Here is a 20,494-nt window from a genome sequence, read left to right on the forward strand (position 1 = left end):
AAGAATCTTTATTTTCATTGCAGACGTTCAGATCACATGCCAGCCTGCTTGCCCTTAAGACGAGCAGTTCAAAGAGCGCTTCATACTTTATACCATAAAGACTACCCCTGAACATGATACAACAAACTTTAAAGTGCTGTTAAATCAACAGTAGGGTCGCATTTCCTAAAGCTTTGGTTTAATAAAACAGACCTCCCAGTTTGAACGATGAAATGCGGTTTTGTACCAAAGGACATGTGGCATTCAATATCCACATTATCACACTCCAATCATAATATAAATGCAATCATAACATAAATATATAACAACATGGAGGTTACTGGTGCAAAACTCAAATTTTCTGCTTTATTTTTGTTTTTTTTTGCCTTTATATCATTAGACAGTTTAGACAGATGTAAAAGAGCTGGAATGGGAATAACATGATGCAGGTCAAATTCAAACCCACAAACACTTTCAGCCACTACGTCACAGCTCCAACTAAAACTACTGCATATTTTTACAGATGCCCATGCACACTTCCGCTGCTAGCATTAGCACGACTCTTGAAGATCATGGGGTGTGTCACACACACTCACACAGTCATTGCTAATTGTTGCTATAGTTGACCCGGAGACAGGATGTCTGTAATTTACTTACTGTCTGAATAAAACTCTTCGAAAGGCTTGGGAAAAAACAGCAAAACACTTTATCGTCATTACATGGGCCATTTGTTAGCACATTTCACAGCCCAATCTTGGATGCAATGTAACCAAAATGACTAAAACACCACTGTTGTCATGGTGTCTCCCCCATCTGCAATGTAACAAGTCAATGTCAGATAAACATTTGCAGTTTCACTGATCTGACATTATGCTCTCTCACTATAATCTTCTAAGGATTATACTCTATTTAAACCATTCAGCCGTTCCCAGAGGAACATTTTACTGCTTAAAGTTTGCACTTTGAGCATTTAAGTCATGAACTCAGTAAGTTTGCGTTAACATGCACTTTTAAGTTATCTCTTTTCTAAATGCACGTTATAAATCTTCTTGTAAACAATTTGTTTTGGCCTCAAATTTGAATCAAAATCTCAACCAGATCTACCAAGACCATTCTCCCAGCTTACATATGTTTACAGTTTGTCCACTTAAACCCTGCCCCTTTCTTAGATTTGACCTCAAGCTTTTTGACCTTGACCTCAACATCTACCTCCATCCCAATCAAACACCGATTGATAGAACCAAGTCTCCAATCCTATATTTCTTTCAATCATCCATTTCACTCAGATATATGAAAAAAAAAATAAAACTGGGAAATTGGGGTTGAGATTTTGAAGGCCAAAAAAGTACAGCCATCCATCGTAAAAAGTGCTCCACTCAGCTCCAGGGGTTAATAAGGGCCTTCTGAAGTGAATCAATGCATTTGGGTAAGAAAAATATCCATATGTACAACTTTATAAACCGTAATCTGATAGCTTTCGCTAACGGTCATACACACATTCACGATTGAGTGGCGTTCCAGTGGATGATGTAGATAGATGCACTTTATTTTGCAACAGCCATTCACTCCAGTTGTATTTATCTGAAATAAGAAAGTCACATACACCTAGGATGGCTTAAGGGTGAATAAACCATGGAGTAATTTTTTTATGAACTATCCCTTTAAAATCTCATTTGTGATTTTTCGTGTGGAGAGAGAAAGAGAATGTGTGAGGGAGAGTCTTCAAGCGTATGTTCCTCAATGGTGCACTGCCAGAAAAATGGCTCCCTGACCACTTGGTCTGGCAAGCGGCCCTGAGGTCTGGAATCTGATGACTGCGCTCGACTAGACCTCACTGGTTTCTCTACATTTCTGCAGATCCCACTCGTTCAGCATCAATATTAACCCCATTTCCAGCTCTCATTCACCCAAACAATCTTCACAGAATCATAATTTGATCTTCACTTTTTATTAGCTGGACATTTATTCCAAATCAAGTCCAACAGGCTAATCTAATAGCCACATGTGTTGACTCAGTTTCTCAACGTTTCTCAACACATCTCACAGGGTTTACCGTACAAAGAGGCTAATATAGATTAAAACCAGACCAGAGTAAAAGGAAAGAGGTGTGTTAAAGCAGGTTTCACCAGTGAAACACCTTAGATCTTTAGTTTGGAAAAACTCGGAAAAAGTACAACTTCTTGGACTTTAGTATGTTTACACATGCCGTTTTAATGGAGCTAGTTACATTGTTTTTGTGCTTGGTCAAGCTAGTCTTCACGAGTCTGTCCAAGTATACATGACAAAATGAGTAATTGAATATTTTGGCGCTTTTCCACTCCATGGTACGGCATGGTACGGTTCACTTTTGGGGAGTTTTCCACTGGGTACAGTACCTGGTACTTTTTTTAGTACCACCTCGGTTGAGGTTCCAAGTGAACCGTACCGTTGCAAAAACATGACGTGAAACTCTGTTGATCACGGATTGGCTGGAGAGAATCGTCACTACCTGCATCACTGAACTTGCGACACAAACACAAAAGAACCGCTAGATTTAAATCAGAGGATCAAACGCAACTTTTTTGAACGAGCACACCTTTTTTTAACAACCAAAAAGTTTTGCTGTCTGTTGCTAAAGTACAGACATTCCTCTCGTTGATAGCAGAGGAGGGGATCCAGCGAGAGCTTGATTGGGGCGACGCAGAATGAAAATGTTTTTTTTTAGGAGTCGTGGCAGTAGAGGCGGCGCAACTATAACGACATGTGATTAATCCCGCCCACTCTAAAGCGATACTTAACTGCAGTGGACACACAAACCATGCCGAGTGGAGCGGTGCCGTACCGTACTGAGTTGTACCACGCAGTGGAAAAGTGCCATTTGAAGCATCACTATGAGCAAAAACAGTGAGGCCTGCTGTAGTCTGATTAACATGTCAAACTATACTAGCAAGCCGGTCGTACCCTAAAAATAGATCTGCTCTATTGGTTAAAGTCAAACAGTTAGTTAAAGTTAGTTAAAGAGGTCAGGTAAATGAACACGCTCTCCAATGATCCAAAGTGCTGGCCCAACACGACCTTCTCATTCCCTCAACTGTGGGAATGTGGTTTTCTATTGAAGCACGCCAACTTCCTCAGCCTTCCTCAACCTCATCTCCCGCCGCTGAATAAACTCATCTTGAATAAATTCATTTTCACTTTGACTGCACTATGAGGAGGCTGGACAGTGGCAAGAAGTCAATCCAGAACACAGCATCCGGCACCCAGTGGATCTAAAGTAGCTTTTCTCAGTGTGTTGGTGGTCCTGGTTAGTCATGATGAGATTTTATTTTTCTGAATAAGTAGATTTTGTTAGCTTTCCCACATAAAGACCAGGTCAAACCATTTTGTGCTGGCGTTTTCTGCCAAGATCCAGAGCTCTTTAATTTGGTAAATAAGTCTTGGCATTCAAGATGAGAAAGAATTTTTTTATTATGCGGTATAACTATAGAGTCATCATATTAAAACATTTTTTGAAAATGTCCATGCACTTGAAACCAACATGAATACAAAGCGTATATTTCCTTTCCTTTTTTTTTTTTTTAACATGGACAATCTTTTACATCACTGACCCAATTGGTATCTTTTATTATGAAACTATATACAACAAAGGGACCATGGCCTTTAGTTTGAAAATTGTGTACACCAAGACAACATCACTACCCCTACGTACTGACCTAGACCCTATCATTATACTGAACGCCTTACATAGCAGATGACTCGGTGACTCTTGGCTGTCAACAAACCACTCCATTCTGCTAACCTCCGCATGCTCGAATAACAACACAAAATTGCTACAAAATCTAGCAAATTTCTCTCAAGATTCCAGACACCAACTGAATAGTCACACTTATTTAAGAAAGACAAGTACTGTTTTAGTGAGAATTCAGACTTTGTTTGGGAAAGGTAATCAGCATCCCCGGGTTATTTCAGTTGTGAGCCAAGGATCTTAAGGAACCCCATAAATGTAGGGACAGCTGCACCACACGACTCATGCACATGTCTTTAAATTAAGGTTGAAGGGAGTGTTTTCAAGAAAAATGTGCTAACAAAGTTTGGGGACTTTAACTTTCACATGGTAATTTAGCACGGTTTGCCATAGGAATGCAACTAATGCTTTCAGAGATCACACCATGGATATCTGCAGTTAAATTATTGCAGTGTATTCCATTTCCAACCAAAACTGGGGTCATGTGTGTATTTAGGCATGGAAAATTTTAAATGTGCGAACATAAATGCATAAGTCTCATGATTAAGACTAGGAACATCATAATACAGAGTCATTTCATTACAAAACTATGCTGGAAAAACACCTTGAGATGTATCCAGAGATGATCTAGAAAGGTTATATATCACATTTTACAATAAATAAAAACTATTGCCAGTTTGTTTGCCAATTCATGCCATTTCATGTTTGTTTTTATCATTTATTTAAAATGTAATTTTAATTTTAAATGTATTTTATTACTTTTTATTTATTTATTTATTTACTTATTTATTTATTTATTTTTATCCAGCAGGCTGAATATTATTCAGGCTAATAATTATTTCTATTGACAATATTAAAATGCTATAATATTATTTTGTCTAGACAAACTACAAAAAACAAAACAAAAAAAAAAAAAAAAAAAAAAAAAAAGATGCTAAACCAAGAAATTTCAAATGCTTAAATGTGAATTCAGGAATCACAATATAATAATGTACAATTAACCTTGTTACAAATTTATTTATTTTTTTTATTTTTTTTTTTATTATGAACATTAATTGTAGATGGTGGCTCTAAGAGAAAGAGGACAAAGAAAGAATCTAAACGGAAAAATAGTTTCCATTTAATTTCTCTTCTTATTTATTTATTAATTTATTTATTTTCTTGTGTGTTTTGTGTATATTTTAGGGTTCCCCAGCCCCCCAAAAAGCCCATTTAATCCCTGGACATATAATGCTTTGTATTTATTTACAGCCACTAGTTACATTTCTTGGCAAATGTCTACTTAACAGTCACAAAAGACAGTGACAAAGAGACAAAAACAAGACGATCACAGGCCACAAGGGACAGTAACTCGAGCAGAAAAAATTCTCCCAGAGCTTCAACAAGGCCTGGCTGTGTCTGTTGTGTATTAAAATCCCCTGTGAACACAGCCAGGTGATTGGAGGATGACAAACTCGGCTAATGCTGAGTGATGTGGATGAAGGTAAGACGCTGTGCACAGTGTCTAGAGGATCAAATGTGCACACACACTCATCCAAATGTACTTTCACGTACACACTCAGTCAATGGGATTTGGACTGGAGTCCTCCCTCCCTCCTTCTCTACTCTAATCGCAGTGTTGTGGTTTTCTCGCTGTGGCTCTGTGGTTGTTTTCTCCTCCCTCTCAGGAAACTCTCTGTCTCTCTCTCTCTCTTTGCTGTGTATATAAGTAAGCAGTGGGTAGGCTTTTCAGCAGACAGAGAAAAACTATGCTAGAGTACTGTAGATGCAGAGAGGTGTGTGTAGTGTATCATCAGCCGTATGTGACTGAGGCAGCAGCGTGGGATCTACAGGTGAGTGACCTCTAATTACTGTGACTCAATATTTTATATATACACACACTTTGCATGACCTGGTTGACATCAGTACACTCTGAAACAAAGTGCTTGACAAAAGTAGGCAAATTCCATCTTCTTATAGCATTTCTAAAATTGTTGTCTGTGTTGTTCTCAGTTAAGCATACTCTGTAATTCAGTGTTTTCTTTCCATCTTTAAGTTTAGGTATTGGGTAGGAATAGGGATATAGATGACTGTAGCCACATATTGTGTTACTAAGCATGTGATTTTTTGGCTATTAATAGGGATATATGAACATGGGCTCAAACTTCAAAATTTGCTGCTTATTAATAGTAAGTTAGAATAGGCATGCTACTAAGCAACTAGTTAATATAGAACATGGGCAGAATAATCAGCCAATATGTTACAAATAGGCATGCTACTAAGCAACTAGTTAATAGTGAGAATTGGTCTCTATACAGTACTAAAGTGTTACTGATTTTTAACTGAGGGCAATATTTGTCCTCTTTTGATAGTAGAGGCAAAGATGTTTACATAGGGTTTCAAAGACCTTTAAATATGGATGCACAATACTTGAGTACCAAATGCATTAGCCGATATTAAAGGTTTTTTAATTTATCGGTATTGATATTGAATGTTTAATCATGCTCATTTCCTCTGCTTTTACATTTGTCATCATTTAATGCTTATTGTAAATGTCTCTAAACACTACATTTAAAATCACTGTAAAAGGCAATCTTTACAAATCTCAAAATGTTAATTTTTTATACTGTACATTATTCCTAAATTTAAAACAGTATAAACCGTACATTTTAATGTAGTACAAATACGTTTAATACAAAATAAATGAAGGTATTTGTAAAGTTAGATATTAATTTAATACCATTTTAAAATAAAATTAGAATAGCGCCGTATAGAGCGGTTATCGGTTATATGTCAAAATGTGAAAATAGTTATCAGCCAAAATTTAATATTAATGCATACTATATCAATGATAATGTAAAGGGGATTTTCAACAGTGTTGTGACTATTTCGAATGGGAAAGTTGTAGGGCAAGACCTCTCTGCAAAGGAAATCAAATGAAAGGAAACCTAATTAGCTCATTCCAAATATACGTGTTGCTCAAAGATTTTAATCTAAAGTTTACTGTCAGGAAATGTGCCGTGGCAGCACTGAGGTCTTTGAACAGTGGCTCTGTAAATATTTTGAAGTGAGTTAATCAGAGGGAAGGGTTTACAGATGAGATTACGCACTTCCGGATTCTCTTGGGTGATGGCCAGTGATGCTGGAGAAACTTTTCCCAGGAGCCCATGATCACTGTGAAGATTACTTGTGGTATATGGTAAAAACATAGTGTCATTATATCATTTCATTGTCAGCAGTACTCAAAGGCAGGTTTAGAAGCTGCTTATTGTGTCAGCAGTGCCCAAAATACAATTCTTTGATCCTGAAGAGATCACTTATTATCCTGACTACCTAAGACAAAACAATCCACCTCAAACCAAAACACGCTTTCAGATTAACCTGATGTAGATCTCTGTTTGGGTTCCACTGTGATTAAGATAATCTTTTTAAGGTTTTCTTTACCATTCGAGCATTAAACGCAGCAATAAATACCCAAATTAGACCTCTTATCTGTGATCTTGGTGTGTGATCTTTGGATTCAAATGACTTTGAGGAAAGATCAAATGGAAAATATCAGTAATGACAATGAAAGCTACGGATGTCAAAGAATGTCATCTTGTTTCATTTAAGGCAAACAAACGATTAAATGGGAACACTTGCCTCGCATCTTCCTTAGAGCCACAGATATTAAACCACACATCTTTTGAGGAGCCCTGAGGTTCCTTTATGGCGATTCAAGAAACCTCTCTGTCTCCTGTTGTAAGTCTGGCTCAGTCATATTTATGTTTCCAATTTGGATCATATTCACATTTGGATGGGGCTGAATGAAGCTGCATCAAAATCCAAGCATCAGGTCAACTCCATGCCTTTTGTGGTTTCTCTGAAAAGGTTTCTGTAAAAGCCACTCTCACTGAGCCACATGTATCTTAATTATTGCCAGAGAGGGCTGAGGGTTCGAGGAAGCTCAAAGATAAATAAATCTATCTGAAATACAGTTACAATCACTTCAATTCTCCAAGTGTTTTCATTGACGGCTAACCCTAAAGCTTTGTGGAAAGTTTTATTCAATCGCCCACTTGAATTCCCTCACATACTTAGGCATAATCACATGTGGGATCCTTCCTCTTCTACATATTTAACAACCTTTGTCACAAGTCACAGCATTATAAATAAAGCCTTTTATACATTATCAGTGTGTGAAGGTATTCCATGCACAAATGCCACGAAGATCATCTGTGAAGCTCGATGCAAAGCAGAGGTCTTATTATGCAGGAAGTGGTTTAATTCTTCCCCCTCATGGCACGGGCCCGGCGCCAGTCCTAGGGGGAAAAAGGAGGTACGGCGCTCTCAGCCAGGCTCTTTCCACTCAATAACACAACCACCACAGTGCTCCACAATTTGCCTTCATCCACAACATTCCACGCCATACCTCATTTTTCAATCTCTGATTTAGCACATGACTGGCATTAATAACCTCGCAATACACGTGTTACTGCAATTCTTAATAGTGATTGGTTCCATGCCTTACTCTGGAGTGACTGAGACTCTTGATTATCTGGTACTAAAGAACATCCTGTAATATTTTTAATGAACTTGGAGGCTGTTACTAAAACCACAATTTTCAAATTTTTCCCAATTCACAATGAAATAATGAAAGTCAGATGAGAGGTTTAGTATACTGTGCTTTGCATACAGTAGTCCTAAAAGTTTTTGGACACTTGAAAGCATCTGACTTTATATAGCTACTAAAATTCACCTTGACTCCAGTGTTACAGTAGTTGTGAGAAAAGCCAAGAGTATTTATTTGCAGATGCCAGTTGGTTAAATCTAATGCAATGAAATTCATACCCTTTATTTTTGACTTGTCTTTTAATGCTCTAGCATGCAGATAGGGCATCTGGCGAGGGCAGCTATGTTTATGGCTATGTGAGCGCCACAGTGGTGAGAGTATGTGGCTGGATTTGGCCATTACCCTTGTGGTTTAACTGCTGGTTTGACTGATGACTGCAACCCCCAAAGTAACGTTTGACTCATAATCAAACCAAACTAAAGCACAAAATGTTGTTTATGCTTGACCTCTCCTTACTTTGCACAGTTAACTTGGCTTAAAGTGCCCTTATTATGGGTTATGAAATGTTCATATTTTGGTTTTGGGAGTCCCTAAGGTTGACATGCATGCAAGGTCAGATAACACTTTCATTGTCTTATAATATGCATTTATTTTTACCTTATTTGCTCAGCGACTCCCACAAAATTTGTTGAATGATTCATTTTTCCAAACCCCTCGTTTGCGTGAAGCTAATCTGCGATGATTGGTCCGATTGGTCTCACTTTAATTTCATCTCCCCTGTAATGCCTGATAAAGCAGTGTTTGTGATCGCAGTGCTGCTTTGTGTACAGCGCTATCTGGGAAACAGCTATTTTTAGCGCTCCAAAAGCTGCATCTAGTGGCAAAGAGTGAATTTGCATTTTCATTCAGATCAACGCAAAAGACCAACAAGTGGGCGGGTAATATGCTAATGTTTCATGTTGACGTGAACATGATTGCTTGGGATTCATTTTAAAAATGACTCGTTTCAATGATTCAGAGAGGACTCTTTCTTTTGAGAAACAATACCTTTATACATGGTGCACTTTCAGATTTAAAACTTGGCACTCTAAGACTTTGGACAAAGGGCCTCACGTCCATCTTAAAGATGAACACCTAAGCCATTTTAAACATTATCTACCATGCCAGTAGCAAAAATGCATGTATTTTTTGACTGTCTGTACTGTATATGTTCATTTAGTTGCAAAGTTTAGCAAGCTAAAATCACTCAAAAATCATTCTTAACTTCCTAATTACATATATAAAAATATATAACCAATGAATTCACCACAAAATTAAAAATAAACATAAAAAAAAAATTACATTTAAGACAGCATTTAAAGTCAACTTGAAATTAAAAACTGATGTACTTTTTTAATACTCACTTCTGCAAACAATTCAGTGCATGCTATTCTTAAGAAACAACATTTGTCTGCATAAGATTTCCTTAATTAAATAACTCAGTCTCGGAAATGATTTTCATCTTGGTTGCACAGTCTACTGTTAACGAAATAGCTATTTAGACATTGTTTTAACCAGGGATCTCCAACCCTGCTCCTGGAGAGCTACCGCCCTGCAGAATTCAGTTCCAACCCTGCTCCAACACACCTGTCTGTAATTATCAAGTAGCTCTGAACACCTTGTTTAGCTGGTTCAGGTGTGTTGGATTGGGGTTGGAGCTGAAATCTGTAGGACTGTAGCTCTCCAGGAGCAGGGATGGAGACCACTGGTTTTAACAAACTCACATTCAGGTTTGGCTCAGTTCTGATATATAAAGTTACTTGCATGAAATCCTATCCCAAGTCCACTCCCATCCTATTTTGTTTTGATTAACTGAATGTCCTTTTTGACTCTGAATACACAACATGAATTAATTTGGTTTACAAATGCCATTTCACATTAAGCTATCATTTAACTTAAGAGTTTCCAGTTGCTAAATCAGTAGATCATGGTTAACAAGTTCATGGTTTCAAATTGTGCATGAACTGCTAAAATATCTACCTTGATCGCAAGTTGCATTGGATAAATCATGCTAAATGTAAATGTACCACTTATTGTGCAAACACTGTATAACTCGGTGTGCTACTTACTTCACTTCTTTTTTTGCCCCTCACAGGATGATTGACAGTTGCCTGTGTTGAGTCACGTAGCAGAATGCCCGGTGTGCCCTGCGGGGCCTTGCAACACCACACTGTGCCCGTAGCCTGTGCCATCATCTGTTCCTGGCTGTTGATCCTGGTCCATTCTGCCTTTTGCCAGAAACCTGCAAAGCTGCCTTTGGTGGGCCGCAAGCCTTTCCTGGCAGCCTGGAATGCTCCACTGGATATGTGTAAGTTGAAGTACAATATCAACGTCAGCCTTGATCTTTTCCAAATCAGTGGCAGCCCACGAGCTGTCCACACGGGCCAAAATGTCACCATCTTCTATGCCAACCGCCTGGGTTACTACCCTTTCTACAACGAGCAAGGGGTTCCCATCAATGGAGGCCTACCTCAGAACAGCAGCCTTGAAGCACATCTTCACAAAGCCCGAAAAGACATAGCACACTTCATCCCTTCGGAAGACTTCCGTGGCCTGGCTGTGATCGACTGGGAGTTCTGGCGGCCACAGTGGGATCGTAACTGGAACAAAAAGTACATTTACCGACAGCGTTCAAGAGAGCTGATTGCACAGGCTTACCTTAATGTGACCGACAAACAGGTGGAAGAGCTGGCACGCTTGCGCTTCGAGAAGAGCGCCAAAGAGTTCATGCAGGGCACACTGAAGCTCGGTACACAAACTCGCCCGCACGGACTCTGGGGTTTTTATCTCTACCCTGACTGTCACAATTACAATGTACATGCACACGACTACAACGGCACATGTCCCCAACAGGAGATCAAACGCAATGACCAGCTGTTTTGGTTGTGGAACAGCAGCACTGCCCTCTTCCCAGCCCTCGCTATACGCAAAGGCCACATGGACAGCATTCACAACCTGCACTTCTCACAGAACAGGGTACTGGAGTCGCTGCGACTGGCCTCCCTTACCTCATTGCCCTATGAGCTGCCTACATATGTATACACACGCTTGGGGTATAGAGATGAGGCCATGGCATTTTTGACCCAGGTAGGAGCATATAGTCAATCAGAAATCTAAATATAACAAGATGTACTTTGGGGAATCATTCACAAGTCACCAATACAATTTTATCATACAGTCAAGAAGAGTCTATGTTTGAATCTTCTGATTGTTATATTTTCAAAAATTGAGTTTGAGACCTCTGCTCCAAACACAAAAACTGAAATCAAGAGCTCCCTCTTGTGGTCCAACAGAACAAACACTTATAATAATTACGGTTAAACTATTAATGTTTTAGGAAATTTTCATTGCAATGATGGTATATATGTATATACATTAATTTCTTTATTCATTTTCATTTCACAGGAAGACTTGATACATACAATTGGAGAAAGTGCTGCTTTGGTGGATCTTAACCTCACTTCTTCAAGGGTGAGATTTTTAACACCATTGTGTTGTGTTTCATTATTCAAGACTGCTGTGCTTATTGGTTAAAAAAAAAAAAAAATCGTAGACAAGGGATTTTCGTTTCATTATTCAAGACTGCTGATCTTATAAAAAAAAAAAAAAAAAAAATCGTAGACAAGGAATTTTCAAGCTTTTCAAGAAAACCTTGCTTCTGGAGACCCACTGTCCTGTGGAGTTTAGCTCCAAATCTAATCAAACACACCTAAAACACCTAATCAAGGTGTTCATGATGACTTGAAAATTGCAGGCAGGTTTGTTGGAATAACAGTAAAATATATAGCAAATTTTTAAAGGTGATCCATTGTAATTTATTTATTCACTTTTTAATGCCATGCCAGCATCATTGATATTTTCTTGGCGATCTAAGAATAAATTACACAAGGTATTCAATTAACAAAAAGTTCTGAAAGACATTTTAGATATACATTAGACAAAACTTCTAAAATACATTCAAGTGATACATTTTATTGATCCATTGTAAAGCAGTGATTCTAAACCATTTGACATAAGTCAATAGAACAGATAATTCAGACATTAAATCAGATAATTTAGACATTTATGCTGTTATTATGACAAAGCTGCTTGTTTCCAAACTTTCTGATTAACAGAAACTGGGATCATTGATATGATACATTAAACACAATTCATTTTGTGATTCTAGAAGTTACAAGAACCATATGTTTTTTAATAAAATCCCACTGGTTGAGAACCACTGTCTTAATTGGACAACCATATTTTGGAGACTGTGTCAACAAAAAGTTTGAAAAACACTGTTCTAGATATTTTCTGTAGCAGCGACACTTTAGCACATGCAAAAGGTCACCAGATACAATGATTGCAATGCAATGTGACATTTACATTGATTTCTGGCTCAATACAGAATGCATGAATACATTTGCCAGCAAAAGTTTCCTGTAGTTTAATGCCACAGTTTTAACTTACTGTAACTTCCTGTGTCCCCTCAGCACAACTGTTCCAAAGTAAAGGCATTTCTGAACCATAGACTGGGTCAGTACATCACTAACGTTACCCAGGCAGCAGAAATCTGTAGCGACTTACTGTGTCAGTCCAATGGGCGATGTGTCCGTAGAGACCCACAGGCACCACACTACCTGCACCTGAGCCGTGGCAGCTATCGGATCCTGTCCAATCGAAACGGCACCTTCACCGTGACCAGACAGCCATCTAAGAACGAGCGACAGATGCTGGCCGACAAGTTCCGCTGTCACTGTTATCAGGGGTATGAAGGAGAGCGCTGTGATAGCATAGAGCCGGAGGAGATAGAGGAGGACAACATGATCAATGAGGATGTGGAGAAGGAAAAGAAACCAGAGGTCAACAAAGACATACAGGATAGTGCTGTGCCTTTACAAAAAGCCTTCATCCTGACTATTCTACTCCTCTTGTTGAACTTCAGTTCTATTTAGAGGTGAAGTGTGTATTTTCTGTTTCATAAAACATGTTTACCAAAGAAGCCAGGCTTATTTCAGTTAGTCTGACTTAATTTGAACCAAATCAACTGACAATTATTCAGACTAACTGAAATAAAACTGGCTTATTTGGTAAACTTGTTATATGACACAGGCCTCAGGTGGAACTGCAACAATTAATGTTTCCAAACAGGTTTCCCAAACACTCCCCCAATTGGTTGAATAAACAGGTAGCCCCACCCAAACTCACATCATTCATTAAGATACTGTTGGAATGTTCAGCTGGTCAGATTCACATCAGAGAAATGTTTTTAAAATGCTACAAAGTCAAAGTTTACACTAGTTTTTTTTTTTTAGTGAATATATATACAGTATGAGAATTTGTTTTAAAAGTATCAGAATAATATATATACAGTATGAGAATTTGTTTTAAAGATACCAAATAACTCACTGCAATTAATTTTATTAGAGTTGACAACTAAACTTAGGATAGCTAAATTACAGTTGTATTTTCTCCTATCTCAGATTAGAAAAATGACACACTTCACCTTTAATGAAAAGCGGCTAAAGAGCCACTTTGATGGCACATCATGACTCAGTCAGGTTTTAATATTTGTGATTTTGCAATACTGAAAAATTATATATGTTACAATGGTGCTGTATGCTAATGTAGATGAGATGCAAGCCTTGTTTGCACAAACTTCAGTCTGATTTTTTTTTTTTTTTTTTTTTATAACTGTTCTGGATGCATGCTCGATGATTGTTAACTTGCCACTGTTTTCTGACAGGAAAGGTTAAATCTATGCAGTCTGTTTTTACAAAGCACTGACACCAAGATGCTTCCTGTGATGTATATTAGCAAGCTTATCATGTACAACAATACTTGCTACAAGAACACCTGAAAATCAAAAACTTACCTAAATGAGGTAAGATCCACATATTATATAAACATGTCATGCTTTATAATCTAAACTGACCAAATGTTATATTTTTCAAAATTGCTACATTCCAAATTGCTAACCTTACAATAATCATATATCAGGTCATCATTATTTGAAGTGAATTGTGCTAGTGGGTCAAAATAATCCTTAGCCCTAATGGTTAAAATCATAATAAAATTAAAAAATAAAATGTGCCTCAGTTTATAATATTCTAAAAAAAAAAAACAGATAGTATACACAAAATCATGCTCAGATGTTACTGTTCTCATTTTATTGAAAGTTGTATAAAACAGTACAAATGCCAACATGACAAGTTTGTCATTATACCATTACATGAAACAATTAATCTTTATATCTTTCATCATATTTTAAGCTTTTATCAATATTGCACACTAGAATAAATCATTGTACTCATCATATTAATGATGAGAAAACTCAGTGGACACAGCCAGAGTTGAAGCTAGTTGAATTTCATTGAAGTACAAAGTCTCATTTTGTTGTTTTTGTCCCCCAAATTCCTGAAATGTGTTAAACCAAAGATTATGAAGATGTTTGTTTACACATGTAAGTCTGCATTTGCTAAACCACAGAATGCTGTGGTGCGTGAAAACTCATTATGATTGTACGTTTAACTGTCTTTTTTTTTGGTCTTGTTTGAATGAAGCCAGAATGATTGATACTAAAAAAACAAAGAAAAGTATTATGCCTCAACATCTTTCAGTACTTTGAATACTTTTAATTAGCAAAATCTACGAACTGTAATAGAGGTCTACAGATTGTCTTACATGTCCAGTTTCAGGTTGAAGGATAATCAGACCATGTTTTATCATGTTTTATCTTCTGACCCGTTTTGACTCAATATGTACAGTTTTCTAAAATGCCACATTTTGTTGCATGTAGACTGTAATTGTATGAGGCGCTATTATCAGAGCCTTCATTATTGGTCAGTGTCTTTTTTTTTTTTTTTACCTCAGTGCTAAAGTTCTCCAAAATATATTTTCACAGTTATTTTTTATTAATCTCAAAATCAGTCATTTATGCAATGTGTAATCCATTACTTGATTTTTTTTTTTTTTTTTTTTTAATATACATTAAGCAATACCCTTAATCAAATACTCAATGAAGACAAATGTTGCTTGAGTCTTGATGCACTGCAAATAAAGGATTGTAACCTGGTCTTGATTCTCATGGTCAAAATCTTGGAATGCATTATAATAAAAAAAGAAAGAAAAAGAAAAGCAACAACTATGCAAATACTTTGTATCTACCCAGATTTCTTCAACAATTTGTTATACAATTTGATCTGATCTTCAACTAAGCCACCCGTACATCAATTTCCAAACAAGTCTGCTTACATTTTAATCCCTTTATTAAACATGACATTTAGGTAAATATTCACAGTGCACGGAGTAAAATGTATGTGACCTAATAAATTGTAAAGCCTCCCCCTTTGGGTCATCATCTGATCACATTATACCCAACTTCTGTTGAGCTTCAACTGGCAGATGGCATTATATTTTCCTGTAAAGGGTCTTGATAACCTTGGGGATTCATTTTACCATTGATAATAGCAAGCTGTCCAGGCCCTGAGGCAGCAAAGCAACCCAAATGTCCCCTCCACCATATTTTACATTTCAGTTGGTGCTGAGGTTTTGACATGATTCAAAAATACAGGTATAGGTAAATATGAAAAGTTCAAATAATAGAAAAAATAAATAAAAAAATCGAAACCAAACACAATCTTCTAATGTCTGTACAATTACCTTAAGTTTCGAAGAGGTCTGAACTCAAAAATGATCGTCTTTTACCAGTTTGAATAAGATAATGATCCACACATACAGTAAAAGTGAGATTTGGATATTCCTTGCATTCCAAAAGTACAAAATGATTGTATGAAAAGAAACAACAACCTTTTGGTATACCATTAAATATAAAGTCGATTTAGGCCTAGGTGACCTGATGTTTAGGAAATGGGTTTTAAAAGCAACCAGAGAACATATTGATCATTTCTAACTACACTAATGCTTTTCCAGTTACATACAACAAGCACAGTCTTGCGTTTTTAAACATTGACCTCTGCTAATATTTAACAGGACCCTGAGCAAGCTACATTTGATTTTTGCTACAGGAGAAACCCATTTGTTACGGTAAGATACTCATTATTTCTAAATCTCAAACTAACTAAGAATATGCATTTTAATTATAAAGACATCTCCTAGTTCCACATATTTCTGATGAATTATAAGAAAGCTCTAGACAAACCACCACACAAGAATGTTTTAAAAATGCATACCATTTGTCACGTTGTTCTAGCAAAGATAATGTGAATACTTCAGGGTTTATTTCTGCAATGCTGTATTTTATTGTGCCAAAACAATCTTATAAGATACTGCTGAACAAATGTTTTACTTATTTTAAAACATTATTATAATTTTTTAAATCTCAATCGTTGTACGCAGATGGGAGACCAAAGGAAACAACGTTTACCATTTTACACCTTTCTCTTCATTACATTCGGGCATCTTATAACATCACTGTCTCCTCCACCAACAGTAGTTCCTCTCTTCCATAGGCCTTTTGTGCTGTTATGGAATGCTCCTATTTCTAAATGCCAACAACTGAAGGTCCCTCTAGATTTATCGCTGTTCCAGGCGGTCACCACACCTGCCAGGGAACGCAATCAATCCCTGACCCTGTTCTACAAAAATCGAATTGGCCTTTACCCCTATGTAGACCTCCACTCCTTGAAAGAGTATAATGGCGGAATCCCGCAGAGGGGCAACCTGTCTGCTAGTTTGGATAAAGCTAAGGAAGAGTTTACCCAGTACATTCTGGACTCAACCACTGGTCTCGCTGTCATGGATTGGGAAGAGTGGCTTCCAATGTTTGACCGGAATTTCGATGACAAGAAGATCTACAAAGACTTGTCCGTCAACTACACCCTCCAGCAGAATTCTTCCCTTGACCCGCAACAGGCATTCAGTGAAGCCAGACTACAATTCCAGCATGAAGCCAGACGTTTCATGGAAGAAACTCTGAAAATGGGAATCAATCTTCGACCTCTGCATCTGTGGGGCTACTACTTGTTCCCAGACTGCTATAACTATGACTTTGAGGAGTCAAACTATACAGGTACATGCTCAGATCACACAAAACAGCTGAACAACGAGCTGCTCTGGCTGTGGGAGGTTAGCACTGCACTTTACCCATCAGCATATCTGCCAGTTTCTGTGAGCGGAAGCAGGAGCGCTGCACTGTTTGTTCGTCACCAGGTGCAAGAGGCAACAAGAGTGGCAGCCCTGCCAAAACGTCGCCACACTGCACCAGTCTACGTCTACCTACGGCCTCTCTTAAGAGACCAAAAGGAGCTTTACATGAATGAGGTACAGTATGGAGACTACTGGTTGTTATTGACCATGGCAAAACATATCAACTAAGGTACAACCAATACATGCAAAATACATTATACATCAATAATATGAAAAAAATCTCCTAAAAACTCAACATTTTTAATCACAGCTCCAAATTTTATAGTAAGTCTGAAGACCTTAGGCTTGTTTGAGATGAGCAAAATCTGCGAAGAACTGATCATGGGTGATCCCCGCAAGATGCATTCCAATTAAGAAATGCATCAGAGTGCAGTTGTCTTTCCTGTGATGTCATGCCGACGTATACCAAAACTCTCTTGCAACAGCGAGTTGGCCATGCAGTTGTTGACCAAAAGCACGACAGGCAACAACTTGCTGACGACACGGCTTAATGCTCATTGGTTCTAACAAGCATGATGTTGCATTATCTTCTAAAATGTTTGCTTTTTATATCTGATATCATGTAATTGTGTTTAAATTATACATGAATATTCCCAAACACCATGACAGTGCGATCTCTGTGTGAAATATGCAATTGTTTTCATATTTCTAAAAAAAAAATTCTAAACTACATGTTTGTATTAAAGTAAAAATGGATCATAAATACATCTTTCGAATGGAATTAATTAGCAAGTAGTTTATCTTATTTTCATATAAAAACAACAGAACTGAAATTATATCATATAGCTACAGTATAACTTGATATCCACCTTTGATCAAGTAGGTATCAGTTCTGCTTCGAGAGGTCAGAACTGTCCACTTTGACTGCACTTATTTCCCTGCCCTCCCCTCACTGAGGCGTCTACTCTCGCTTACATTTCAGGCAAGGCTAGACTCATCTCAAACAAGCCCTTTTGATTAACTGGTTCAGGTGTGTTTAATTGGGGTTGGAGCTAAACTCTGAAGGACAGTCATCTTCCAGGAGCAAAACTGGACACATCTGGTCTAGGCCAGTCATTCTCAAACACATTCCTGGAACAACACATTTTTAATGTCTCCTTAATCAAGCACACCTGATTCAACTCATCAGCTGAGACTCGAGACAGGGGTGTCAAACTGACTTCCTGGAGAGCCACAGCCTGGCAGAATATATGCTAGATTCCAATTTGTACTCAAAAGGTGGAAATTCTGAGTTAGTAGGAACTTTTAACTGGAACACCCTCCCAAGTCTGAGTTCTGACTAGGAATCACAACAATTCCAACTTCAGAATATAATATGGCTGCTCAGTGCATCAACAGAAGAGAAACCGTAGTAGCCGCATGTAAATTGAGTGCAGCGTTAGCTACAATCTTAATTAAACACACCTGATCCAGCTAATAAAGTTCTTTAGGGATACTTGAAAACTACAAGAATTTGTGTTGGAGCAATGTTTGAACTAAACTTTGTAGGACTGTGGCCCTCCAGGAGCTGAGTATGAAACCCCTGCTTCAAGGCCTGAAATGGGTGTCAAAGGAGACATCCAGAATGCACAGTGTTGAGGGTACTCCTGAAAACCACAGCTCTTGGCCATATAGGTTTCTTGCAGTAATATGCTGTCTGTTTTTCTATAGATTGATTTGGTAAGCAGTATCGGTGAGAGTGCAGCCCTGGGAGCTTCCGGGGCTGTGCTATGGGGGGCTAGTGCTGATTACAAAGACAAGGTAATTTAGAAAGAAAGAAAATCCTGTTTTTGGAGTGACATGACATAAGCATGAAAAAAATTACAATAATTTGAATGTTTCTCTTTCCTTTCAGACCTCATGTGAAGCCTTGTCTGCATACCTGTCTGATACTTTAAACCCTTACATTGCCAATGTCACCTCTGCGGCCCAGCTCTGTAGCAAAAGTCTCTGTCAAGGCAATGGACGCTGTGTCCGCAAAAACTACAACTCCGATGATTACCTCCACATTAGTTCAGAAAGCCACCAAATCAGTAGGAAAGATGGGAAATATGTGGTCACGGGGACCCCCTCTCCAAGTGATCTCACTTACTGGAAAAACAAATTCACTTGTCAGTGCTATGAAGACAGGAAGTGCACAGCTACAATACCCGCTTTCTAACAGAAAATGTTGTAGAACAAGTAGACAAATTTATTGTATTTAGAGAGGGTAATTCATTTACATTAATTCACTAAAAAGTGAGTTAATTTATACAGAGCACATGAAATTGTCTACAGTCTAATAAAATTTATAATTATGTCACAAAATGTCAAACACAACACATCATTATTTTAATTAACTTTCGTTGTATTAAAAATTAGGCATTTTGATACTTAAACATGCATGTTGGAGTCATTATGATGCACGGGTAAAAAGATAAAAAGGGTTATATTTAAGAATCAAGGGCGTCTTAAATATATCAGACTTTCTTTCCTTGGCACATTTTAGTCTGCCACATTTTAGCTTCTTCTGAATGTTATCCTGCTGACTACACAGACATATTCCCATACATGTTAGTACAGCATGGAGACAGCCCTTCAGGGAGAGTTTTAACCAAGAGGTTGCAGATTTAAACCACTAGGATTCGCTGTCTCTGCATTACATACACACTTGATCAGAACTACAGTACTACAGTACACTTGATTGGTCATTTATACGGAAAGAGGTTGATTTTTTGTTTAACTTTATTTTATTTAAATTTGTAGTTTTTTTTTTAATTTAAGAAACTTTATATGATAATGTTATGAATATACACAATTTTCACTATTTATAACATATTAGAAAATATTTAAAAAATAGCCTATGCATAACAGAAATAAACTCTTATTTTGTTACATATAATTGACTGTAGATGGCAGTGTTGTTACATCACAGCACTACAGCTAGTCCACTCAAATAGTCCACTCAAATATATATATATCTTAATAATAATAATATATATATATATATATATATATATATATATAGTATATATGTATATATATATATATATATATATATATATATATATATATATATAGTATATATATATATATATATATATATATATATATAT

General features: G+C 37.3%; 2 protein-coding genes across 3 annotated transcripts; both read left to right on the top strand.

The window, feature by feature from the left end:
* The first annotated feature begins 5,398 nt into the window (after positions 1 to 5,398).
* On the top strand, positions 5,399 to 13,561 carry LOC109074046 (hyaluronidase-4). 2 transcript variants are annotated; one of them, XM_042753259.1, is made up of 4 exons: positions 5,399 to 5,535; positions 10,369 to 11,360; positions 11,679 to 11,744; positions 12,746 to 13,561. In XM_042753259.1, exons 2-4 carry the CDS (start codon positions 10,407 to 10,409, stop codon positions 13,205 to 13,207), a joined length of 1,482 nt encoding a protein of 493 aa, XP_042609193.1. In that variant the 5' UTR covers positions 5,399 to 5,535; positions 10,369 to 10,406; the 3' UTR covers positions 13,208 to 13,561. The 2 variants fall into 2 exon arrangements, with proteins under 2 accessions (XP_042609193.1, XP_042609194.1); XM_042753260.1 differs by lacking the exon at positions 5,399 to 5,535 and adding an exon at positions 9,924 to 10,003.
* A 2,613-nt stretch (positions 13,562 to 16,174) lies between these two features.
* On the top strand, positions 16,175 to 19,699 carry spam1 (sperm adhesion molecule 1). Its single transcript, XM_019090098.2, has 4 exons — positions 16,175 to 16,298; positions 16,611 to 17,534; positions 19,071 to 19,160; positions 19,255 to 19,699. The coding sequence occupies exons 2-4, from the start codon at positions 16,611 to 16,613 to the stop codon at positions 19,558 to 19,560; spliced, it is 1,320 nt and encodes a 439-aa protein (XP_018945643.1). The 5' UTR covers positions 16,175 to 16,298; the 3' UTR covers positions 19,561 to 19,699.
* The last annotated feature ends 795 nt before the right edge of the window (positions 19,700 to 20,494 follow it).

This window comes from Cyprinus carpio, chromosome B25 (genome assembly GCF_018340385.1).
Source record: "Cyprinus carpio isolate SPL01 chromosome B25, ASM1834038v1, whole genome shotgun sequence".
Taxonomy (NCBI): Eukaryota; Metazoa; Chordata; class Actinopteri; order Cypriniformes; family Cyprinidae; genus Cyprinus; species Cyprinus carpio.

Coding starts and splice junctions, on each gene's coding strand:
- LOC109074046 (XM_042753259.1), top strand. CDS start 10,407: ATGCCCGGTGTGCCCTGCGGGGCCTTGCAACACCACACTGTGCCCGTA. Junction 11,361..11,678: donor CCATGGCATTTTTGACCCAG/GTAGGAGCATAT, acceptor TTCATTTCACAG/GAAGACTTGATACATACAAT. Junction 11,745..12,745: donor TTAACCTCACTTCTTCAAGG/GTGAGATTTTTA, acceptor GTGTCCCCTCAG/CACAACTGTTCCAAAGTAAA.
- spam1 (XM_019090098.2), top strand. CDS start 16,611: ATGGGAGACCAAAGGAAACAACGTTTACCATTTTACACCTTTCTCTTC. Junction 17,535..19,070: donor AGGAGCTTTACATGAATGAG/GTACAGTATGGA, acceptor GTTTTTCTATAG/ATTGATTTGGTAAGCAGTAT. Junction 19,161..19,254: donor GTGCTGATTACAAAGACAAG/GTAATTTAGAAA, acceptor CTTTCCTTTCAG/ACCTCATGTGAAGCCTTGTC.